Source organism: Bremia lactucae, linkage group LG13 (genome assembly GCF_004359215.1).
Source record: "Bremia lactucae strain SF5 linkage group LG13, whole genome shotgun sequence".
Lineage (NCBI taxonomy): Eukaryota > Oomycota > Peronosporomycetes > Peronosporales > Peronosporaceae > Bremia > Bremia lactucae.
In genome coordinates, this window is record NC_090622.1 from 209,577 (window position 1) to 221,002 (window position 11,426).

The following is an 11,426-nucleotide window of genomic DNA, read 5'->3' on the forward strand; positions in this document are numbered from 1 at the left end:
TGCCTTGATCTTTATGGGATCAGGGTGCAAGCCGTGTTTGCCGACGATGCATCGAAGAAGTAATATTTCGCTTGCAGCGAATATTCACTTCTTGAGATTTGCGTACAACTTATGCTTGTAAGAACCTGACAAACGTGAATTTTATGAGCTTCCAAGTCCGGCTTCCCGTCCATAGCCCGGCTATGGACGAATATATCGTTAAAATAACACATTGCGAATTCTCGCACCCGTCTCAACAGATTTGTTACCCATCTGTTGTATGTTGCAGGGGCGTTACTAATCCCCTGTGGCACACTAGCCATTCCCAGAGCATCCCACTTGGAGTGCTCACTGCTGTGTACGGGATGACCCGTTCACGCATAAGGATTCGATAAAACGCATCCATCAGATCCAAAGACGAAAAGATGGTACTCTTAATCTCTAATACTTCATTGAACCTCTAATTTTTAATTCCATGCGAGTTGCTAAATATAAAGCACTCGACATGAGATCGAGCTCAAACCGGGATCGAAGCACTGTGTCACGAAGCAGTGGTCACTGCCTCGTGAACAAGTGCCTGTGATCGATAAATTATTACTCGATCGATTTAAAGCGGGCCCTATTAGGGAGTCAACCTCCCCACATAGCTCTCCGACCTTCTATGTGCGATAGCCACAGGAGGGTGGGGGTAGTGCACGCATTCAACAAACTGCATGCTGGAACGGTACCGCCTCAAATGCCGATACCTAGAAAAGACGTAATCGTCGATGGTATGTCTAAGAGTGAAGCTGCTCTAGGTAATACATCCCTGAATTCAATCAAATCCTCATAAAGCGGATTTGTCTTAAGTGACTCCCGGGATTGAGTAGTATATCTCTCAATCGTATCTTCACATCGAGGACACTTTCGTCCATTGATGAGCTGCTGAGAACCTGTTCATTCTCTGCAAAAATTACCGCTGACCGAGTATCGGTTACGTATTCGTCCTCTGTGATGAGTACGCAGATGCTTAAGCTTACCACTATGCAGATCTTTCAAGAAACGTTTAGATTCTAGAGTTGTTAATTAAGTAATCTCCGAAATTAACTTTAAAGGCGCATACAGATATAGAGCTTAAGCGCCTTCTTTTGATCCGTATTCAGCCAAAAAATATAAGTATGTCTTGTTTTCTTCCTGGAATTCCTTTTCCACAGGCTGCCGAGCAATTATTCCCTCGGGATGCTGAAGTCTAGTCACTTAAGCATTTCTTTTTGAGGAGCTTTCAACTCAAGTACGTGGGGGCTAAGGCATCTTTACGCATCGAAGCTGCCAGCTGATTATTGGCTCATATATTTTGAGCCAACGTTAACCTAGGATGACATCAAATTTGTCATCCAAATCCAGTACGATGTGTTAATCAACGTACTATTAATATATTAACGTGCTGTGAAATTTCACTACGCGTTTCATCCTTTTTGTCGATGCGCCTGTCGCTAGACGCACCGTTATCCTCGTTGGGGGATTGTCGCGCTCAATATCTTTGAGCCTATAACCCTCTAGCGACTGGCGACGAATTAAGTTTTTTGACGCCTTACAGCCCACTTGGGCTCTAAGTGACAGATCATGTATCACTTTAAATTCAAGGTGATGAGGGATACCTCTCCACCAGGTTCGAAGACACATAATGATTGTGTGTCTGGAGCAACTTTCGTCAAGAGATTTGCAAATTTTCTTGAGGTTGCTGGATCAGTAGGGCGTTGCACCCCTACTGACCTCGACCGTTTTTTGGCGGTCCGCCTCGCTGTTGCGATTTCGGAACAACTTTGGACCCGCGACCGTTGCCCTTTTAGGCATTCGATCCATAATTACGTTCCGTACCTCTCAGTTGGGCGTGGAGCACTACACTCATGAGCGTAGTAACCTAAATTTTGGCAGCGATGGCATTCCTGTGATCGCTTACTGTTCGGAAAGCGAGGTCTCTCGCTTTCGACGTAAGAAAGGTCCATGGGTTCTGGACCTCTTAACTCGTGTCGTCTTGGAGGACGATATGATGACGAACTAGCTTGAGCCTGTCTCAAGCTAAAGTCCTCCTGTTCCGCAACAGATATTGCTTCTTCAAGCGTATCCAGTTCCAAGCGGAGCAGGTGGATCTTTACGGGACCATCCGTAAGACCTTGCATGATTACAGAAATCAATGTGTGTTCATGAGCTTTGTTCGTAATACAACTTGCTAAGACTCGTATGTGCACGGCATAATCGTGAACATCATGCTTGCCTTGCTTGAGTTTCAGAAGCTTTGAACGAGCTCTGAACTCAGCCGTAAGTGGTTCAAACGTCTGTTTGAGCCGGGCGCTTTAAAAGCCTCTAGCGACCCAAAGACATATGGTCGCGCAAATTAAGGCCCAATGCCCAAGTTTTGGCACGACCTGCCAAATTAGACTCAGCAAATGCGACTTGCAATTGCTCGTCGACGGTGTGACGTCCCCCTTTGGCATCGTCCAACTCGACAAACCATATCAAGAGGGAGTCTTTTTCGACTTCCCTATACTTAGAGATGTCAATTCTTAATGTTTCGGGACGACGCGTTCGCGTCATCCCAGGCACAGGGGTCTGAACCTGTTGTAAACTCAACAATTTTGCCTGTTGAGAGCCTTGCTAGTTCAGCAAGGCTACTTTTTCCTCCATTTCGTCAAGCTCATGTGGTATGGGATTGGCGATGGTTGATTGGTGGGCATCCTGTCTACAATGGCAGCAATGCCAAGATTGCATCGTTTCCTACGGTCGAACTCATTCGTTCAACCGCACTGCTTTCTATGTCACTAAGAAAGATATAGCTTTCAGAAGAAACGTGATTTGTATTCCCACTACCATCTAACATGGACATGTTAGATGATGGAATTGTGGTCCTTGGACGGACTACAAAGTGCTACCAGGTGTAACGGGGCGCTGCGACTTGTACTGCTTCAACACAAGTCCACTTCGCACTGCCTCAGTGTGAAACGTGCCTCACATCACTTCACGTGTACTAGTACGTGCAGAGGGAGACTCTCTCTAAAGCACTTGCTTTAAAGAGGGTTAATTCAAAACTGTATCAATAAAATTAGGTTCTACTGTTCTATCTACTTAATACTGACTTAATTATAAATTAATACAAAACACGTAATAAAGTCTTATCTGTCTTTCTCTTTGCGCGCACCCAGCACTGACTGGACCGCGGAAAAAGCAGATATAATGGTCTATATTTATCAATGGGTAAGCTCTTAGAATATTACCATGTAAAGTAATTTTCTCCAAAATATTATCGACCTTTTACATAATATAATAAATATCAACCTTTAAATGTTAATTTTTAGTATCGATACACCCCATTACATCACTTTTCGCTTAAATGACAGTCACTCTGACAGTCATTGGATGGAGTGGTCACTATATGACCACTGAATAACTGCGTTAAGGAAGATTGTTACTTGTTTGCGACCGCAGTTGTTCCGGAGTCAAAAATAAGCAACATTCACTCTAAGTTGTTAATTAGAAAGCGGTATTGAGGATGGTAGTGACTTGTTCGCGACTCAAGTAGTTCTGGAGTCAAAAATCAGAAACGGCTTACCTCTGCTGATAGTGACTTGTTTGCGACTGCAGTAGCTCTGTTGTTCAAAAGAGAAACTTTATCTTGAGTATGAAGAACGTGACACTTACGTTTGTACTTCAACATTAAGAATGCACTTTCCGAACGGCTTTCAACCGTTCGATACGGTGAGCCGGCACCGTCTGTTTCAACTAGTGACACTTACCGCTCTCGTTGAACTCTGATATTGACGAGAGCATACTTCATAGCAAGTAACTCTTTGTCATGAGCTGGGTAGTTCTTTTCCGCAGCTTTAAGCTGGCTAGACTTGAACGCAATAACACGTTCATGCCCATCAACATCTGTTTGAAATAGAGCACTGCCAATGACAAAATCTTTGGTTAAGGCTGCCAAGCCAATTTCATGACGAACATTTCGATCCGGAGGTAAAACAGATGGTGGATTATTTTACACCACATCTTGGAATTCCTTGATCAAGAATTAAAATGAATCTATAGAATCTTTAAAGATCGATGACCCATTCCGCGCACCAAGTGCATCTTTTGTGTCATCCCTTCGTCTAGAAGTGACGATGAGTTTATGTCAACCATAGGTCGAATGACTACCAAATCAGATAAGTCACCAGCTTTTAAGGCTCGACCGCATTCATCAATAGACATTTCGTCTAGCTCTAAAAGGGCATGTAACGAGCGGCTTGCCGCAAGGCTAACTTCTCCCTCAATGTTACCAGCTACGCCATTTAAAAGCCTATGTACTGTACTTGCTTCCTGTTGAATGCTGTAGCCGGATGCTCACTCGTATCACTTTGTGAATGTATACACGCTTCGTGTCCACCCTGTCTTGAGGTGGAAACACTACGCCTCTTAAAGGCCGGGACATTCACGTCCTCGGGGTTTCCAGCCTGTATTGATTCTATACAAGACATGGTGTTTAATTTGTCATCCGACAAGGAGTTGACAAACTTAACTTCCTTATTCAGCGAACGTTTACGTGTCGCTTCATGTGCATTAGGAGTCTTTGACCCAAAATACCCTGGCGAACTGCCAATAGTGTCACTATTGACACTCAGTATGGTGCCACCTCGGCCAACCACACTCGGTGAGCTTAGACGTGCCACTCTACGTGTCTCAGGGATATTGCACCCTTGAGGTCCTGACGGACCGCCAACAGTGTCACTACTGACATACAGTATGATGCCACCTCGGCCGATCATACTCGGTGGACTTAGACGTGTCACTCCACGTATCTCAGGGATATTGCACCCTTGATGATTCGGCCTTAGGCCAACGATGCTTTCAGCATTTGGTGAATCGTTATTACAACGAGTGTACTCGACGGAGTAAGTGCCGTTCCACTTATTACTGCTAAGCCGGACTCAGAATCTATGGTTTTAAAATTTTTGTTACTAACTCAGACATGCCAATGCCTAAAATATTGATAGACTCATTCAGTGAACCGCGCCATTAGCGCTTTTGTTGCCTAGCAAATGTGGGTTCGTGACTCTCCAAAATTTTGCTAGGAACGTGGCGCGTGGCGCCAAAGGTCTTAGACCTTCAACCGATCCATGGCTCATACTGCTCTAGCCAGGCCATACCATGGATGAGATCATATCTCGGATCCCAATCAAGATCTAGACAGCGTTCCATACTATCAAAGTCCAGACATTATATAACTAAGTTCAATGGAAGTTTGGGAACAGTGACACGAGTCCCAGTTGCTAAGCGAACAGTGATTGTATCATATTCGTGCACTTTAAGCGCCTCAACGAATTAATGACTTCGTTCAAGGGATCGGCGTCAAGTATAATTCCAAGACGCTCCTGAGTCAACTAAACTGACCACGGCTTATGAAAGCCCTTTACAGTCGCTTGAGCGACTAGCTAGCCAGGCTTGTGCTCTCGCCCGTGTCATTAAGCACCGAGCTAATTGGGGCTAGGTTCTGTTGATTCTCACCTCCTGGAGGTTCAACAGAGCCAAGGTCTTCCCCATTAGGGCGCCCCGCATCTACTAGGTATCGACATTTTCCCGTACTGTACCGTATCTCTGATGTTGGTCGGAGTTGGAGCTCATTCGAGCTTTACGCGAATTTCGAAGAGGGCAGGCAGGGCGTAAATGTTTCGTGCTTCCGCACATATAACATCTACGGATGGTCTTATACTGTTAAACAGCTTGAAGAGCCTCTTCTCCTTCCTCAGCAAGGTTTAAATCCATGGATTCCGCTCTATTAGACGGAACCCATGTGCTCGAAGAGCTTGTTCGGTAGACAGGCGTGCTAACGCGAGCAGACCTAAAGTCGAACTTGGCGCCTTGCGCTATGGCAACTGCCTCTTCGGACGTAGCAGGATGAGATCGGAATAATTCCGTCCGGGCAACGTTGTCATTGAGGCCCCCCATAAAGATTCTTACTACAATTGCTTCTTGCACCGGGTCTTGATGCACAGATGCAATGAGAGGTCATAACTCCTGGACAAAGCGTCTAAGGTTCTTTTACCCTTTCGAGTCGCAAGAAGCCGTGCTCACATGCGAAAAGCCTGATCAGGCGGTGCAAACATGCTCGTCATTTACTGTTTTAGCGAATCCAATGAGGGATAAAGTCGTGTTTTGACTTGCTGCACGATAGTGCCAACTTCATGGCCTTACCTCCAAGTTCAGAAGTGGCCATAGCACCTATTGCCGTTCGGTTAGGAACAAGACGGAATCAATGGACATTTCCATCTGCTAAACCCAAAAAGGGTGATTTTCTCTCTCTTTTCCCTCATATGTCTTCACATTTACAGTTAGATGGCGAGCCCTCAGCTCTAATTCAAGTATAGAGATGTACCTGGTTGGCATAGATGCCGCTACGTGGTCCTCTACCTGACCTATCAGGGAGGCTACGTATCGCACGAAAGCTTGAAGCCTTGCATGCAGGGCCTCTGGTCTCTGGGAGATAATCAATTCCACGTGTTCAAGCCCAAAAAAGGTTTTTGGGCTTGTCATAAGCGGCGCATTGCGCTTCTGAAAGTTCTGGAACCTCTTCCATTTTCGTGATGATTTAGTTTTGTAAGGATGCGGGCGTAGATTGACTACGAGTGTATAGCTTCAGAAAGTAACCTTTCCCATTTTCTACCAGGTGTAGCGGAGCTATCTCGCTCATAAAGTCAGAGGAAGACTTTCAGACTGAGAGAGTCACTTAGTCTATTGAACTAATGGGCTAACAACTCAGGGAATGTTACAAGCTATTAAAGTTTAAGGAATCCTAATTAAAGAAATTTAGGGGTTCGTAGAACCAAGTGGCAACTAGAGCCCAAAAGGATATACCTTAGAAAGGCTTCTATCTCTTACAGATCAATTTGCAAGCCTTAGGAAGGCACTTAACGCTTTAAGATCAATAGGGAAACTTAACTCTATTTAGTTAAATCTTAAAACCTTACTCTAGCTAATTTAAATAGATTTTGGCCGCCAGATTCATATCTGGCGGCGACCACATTTGTTACCCATGATATATGGGATTTAAGCAACTAACTAATTAAAAATTAGATAAAAGGGTATTTTACCCATAAGTTAATGTACTACCACAACAACTGTTATCCAACCGATGTGTGCCCCATTACAATAATCGTTAATTTTGATAGCCAAGCCGTGAAACAGAGTAAGAAATCTTCCTCTTTTGTAATAAATGACTTTTGCTTTGTTATTTAGTCTTCTATGAGAGCATTAATTAAATTACCGACGGTGCCACCATATGGTAAGCAAAAAATTCGGGTAAGAAAGAAGCACGTTTCTGTATATTCGTCCAAGCCGTTTAATCCCATTAATATTCAAGTGCTTGCATGACATAATTTGTGGCTGTAAACGCGACTTCGACAATACAACTGACGCGTCACAACTGGATGTGCTTTTCGGTCGATATTCAAGATAGGTTCAACGGGTGCGCCGTGTCTTTCTCGGGTAGCATTTAATAAATTCTCATTCATAAACCCATTTCTAGCGGCAGGAGTGAACAACCGAAGTAGTTGGGTGCGAGAAGCCAAGAAGTCAGTCGTAACTATTCACGAGTTGCGCGACTCTGTGGATCGCTACAAGTCAGTTTACCTGACATAATGTACAACGATTTGACGATCATCAGCTAAATTAGGGAACCAATAAAGGCATTCCCATTTGGTATTGCCAGACACCCTTCCCAACTGTTTTTTTTAATTAAATAAAAAGAACACGTTAAAAACAGACCGTTTCATTATTCCGCTATATCGCAAAATTGCTAGTCGTCTTCAGATCCCTTTTGGACTTATGTACACCCCCGCTAAATTACTTGTGGGATCCGGTATTGCCACACCCCTTAATTATCCACCTCTGTATTTATGAAAGTAGCGTCTGTATTTATGAGAGTAGCGTAATGGTAGCAACTTGTTGATAACTAGAATATATATTGGGAAACCTTTAAGCAGGCCCTTCTAGCTTCAGTAGCTCGTAAGATCTGCACAAAGACTTCGCAATATATGCGTACTTTCATGTTAAATAGCAAGATGCTTTGTCAACGAAGAAATAACGAACGAAAGCCGACAAAAGCTGAAACATGAGGGAATTGTGGCTCATGGTCGGTACAAAAAAGAGCACTTCGATTCGCCTTTTTGACGCACTTCCGCAGAAGGTTGTAGAAGTAAAGTAAAATGAATTTATCATTAGCTTGACCTCCAAAGACTTTCTAGCACGCACGGTCTTATCGTTTATTTCCAGCTCAACTTATCCTTTGTTGCTCGGTTTGCTGTTCTTTCATTCTTTCATTTCGCTTTTTTTATGACTTGCCAATCAATTGCAGGCTTTATTGGCGATTTCTCCACTGTTAAAAACAGTACATTTAACATTGCCAAACGAAAAAACGATTTCTGATGTGCCCATGGGCGATCACACCCATTACAATACTCTCATCTAATTAAGTAGGGTGTGATGTTCCAAATGGCAAAAGGGCGATCTAAAGACGATTCTAAAGGAGCAACGTTTGATTTTTCGGTGCAGTAAAAATGATTCATACAGTGAAAATATTATATATGACGTGTTTATTCGGTACAGACGGGGAGGAGTGTAACTATACCAAAAGGGGTGTGTGACTATGCTGGCTCCCTAAAATTATTGGCCATGTAGCTAATCTATCGCCAATGGCCAAAAGCTCACTTCCCGTCAGTCAATGCGACAAAATAAGAGATGCTGTACCAGATCGACAAAGCAAACTAGATGTGTATTTTATGATAAAGCGGGTCAGAATGACGTTGGTGATAAGAATAATGGCATCCAATCGCTATTTTATTTCGCAGGTCAAAGAGCTCCGGCTTTCTCTCGTGCATCTGCTCAATACTGCACGCAGACATTTTTTGTCGTACTAAATCGTAATCATTAAGGACATGAGGAGTGTCTGAGAAAAATTACTTAAGTTTTCAGTATCTGCGATTGCGTGGCACTGCAAAGTCCATCTGTTGCATCGGTGGGTCTATACGCAAAGTCTTGAGCATAGGAAACGATGCCGACAATCAAAGGCTGTAGGCTATCCATGCTGCGAGCTATACCGTTTGCTCATTACGATAGTCATGTAAATCGTGAAAGTAGGTAGTGGCGGTCGATTGAAAGAACGAGTCATTGAGTTAATGGCGTGCACGTGCCGCGGTTAAGCTTGCAATCTGTGATTTGTCACATTAATCGTCATTTTGTTGCATTTAGGCTTTTAGATTCTATATTCTTTCATTCCTGCTTGCGTATAATAACCGCTCCTGTATTAGAATCGGAAGTTGACATATTTCTAGACCGGTGTGCACTAATGTGTGACCAAATACTCGATGTATTGTTTTGCAACAATGCTCGTATTTTTCTAATGCAATGCAAATGAAACAAAATTACTGCTTGCCAAATGTGTGCGCAAATAAATACGACGCTACTACATCTTAGCGACAAAAGAATGTTGTCGACAAAGACTAATGGCAATGATACGAATGACGTTTAAGTTAATAATGAAATGGACATGGAATCATGACAGTTGTTGACATTAAATTGGGAGGGAATGGAGACCTTCCACATACAAAGATATACATAACTGGTATTCTCCTTTAATTGGAGGTTTAAAAACGACGGCGCCGGCCCGTGCACTTGCTGCTTGGAGCCGGGGCAGGAGTCACATCAGGTGTGTCGCTCGAAGGGTTCTCTGGAGGAGGGTTCGACGATGGAGGGTCCGAATTTCCGTATGAAGGGGGAGTGTTCGAACCTCCAGTTGACGGAGTGTCTAATTTCATAGGGTCTGAGTCACCACCAACTTGAGGGGACTTGTTGGAGTCGGAGTCGCCATCTTCTTTGGATAAGTCTGACTCTTTCGGGTCCGAGTCGTCATCTTTCTTCGATAAGTCTTCCTTCATCGAGTCCGAGTCGCCGTCTTTTTTAGCAGCGTCATCCTTTGTAGAGTCCGAGTCTCCATCTTTCTTCGATAAATCTTCCTTTTTAGAGTCCGAGTCGCCATCTTTTTCCGATGAATCTTCCTTCTCATAATCCGATTCACCCTCTTTTTTGGACTTGTCTTTAATCTGAGAGTCCGAGTCCGTCTTTTTGGAGCTCGGATCACCAGTTGATGGAATGTCCGACTGCTCCGCAGTGTCACCGGCCGTCTGAGTCAGGTCGTCATCAGAGTACGTTTTTTGAAGTGGTTCCGATTCCGCACCAGATTTGGTATTCTTGGAAGTACCAGCACCGCCTCCACCTGCAGGACCCGTCAGAGGGATACAATTTTTGTAGGCTTGCCACACCGTTTTGCCATCGAGCTTTTGCAACGCCAGCCAATAGAATCGAAGTAAACAACCACCTGCAGCACATGACGAGTAGTCGACGGGCTTGAAGACAGTGGTTGTCTGCTGTGTACCATCGCCGTACGCGCTTTGGCAGTCGTCATTTCTAAGAACCAACTTATCGTCAAGCCAAATTTCGCAACTACCAGCGTGAACGATACCACGAGATAAAGTGGCCGCGCCGTTCGACGGGGGATCTACAGGCGTGCCTTTGGGGTCTGTATAACCACATTCTTCGCCAAATTCCGGGTTACCGTCAAAAAGAGAACGAAGATCCTTGAAATTGTTAGCAGGCGCTAACTCTTTGAACAATGCGAGAAGTCCATCATCGCCTTTGGCTTCATCCCAGGGCCCCTTCCAAAAAGGTGGTATCTGAACCACCCACTCGCTGGTCTCCTTGTTTTTCCATGTCGGTTTGGGGTCATTTATAAACCCGTGTGCTTTGACGTAGTTGGCGCCGGGGGCGACTACTGCAATCAGAGCGAATAAGGACGTTGAAAACACCATTTTTCGCTTAAGGAACGTGCTAAAAAATGAGGAATGATATGTTTGACAGTCGACAAATTGAGAGTGCAAATCAAATGCCAAATTATACAGCATAGGTTGGTCAGTCTTAAATCATAAAACAACCTGTTGTGCGGTCACGCTCGATTTTACCTTGTAGTGGTTACAATGGCGATGAATCTACAAAAACTGAACATTCCACCGAAAAAGACACTTACAGCTTGTTGTTGCCATTTTTTTGTCGGTAATTTTTACGTGGAATTAACTCCCCCGGCATGCGACAGCGTTTTCTTGATAGAAACGTGCGTCATGCCATTAATTTTAAAAACCGCATATTTAGCTGCAACGATGTAAAATAGACTCGGTTGGTGAGGTCTTCATTCTGGCGAGCGACGATAAACTGTCAAACTTAGTAAGCAAAACGGCTTTAATCCTTACATGTCATTAAATTGTGGTTTGTTGGTGTTAGCCCTTACCCGTCAGATGCGTAGTCACATCTTTACATCTTCCGAGAGCCAAATCATACGCGTAATGACGCAATAAGCCTGGCGAACTTTTAATGCGCCCAATAGTCGGACT

General features: G+C 44.1%; 1 protein-coding gene across 1 annotated transcript; it reads right to left on the reverse strand.

Moving 5' to 3' along the window:
* Positions 1-9,629: 9,629 nt before the first annotated feature.
* Positions 9,630-10,850, reverse strand: CCR75_006004 (uncharacterized protein; the record flags this gene model as incomplete). The annotated part of the gene is made up of 1 exon (XM_067964078.1): positions 9,630-10,850. One exon carries the CDS (start codon positions 10,848-10,850, stop codon positions 9,630-9,632), a length of 1,221 nt encoding a protein of 406 aa, XP_067817171.1.
* Positions 10,851-11,426: the final 576 nt, after the last annotated feature.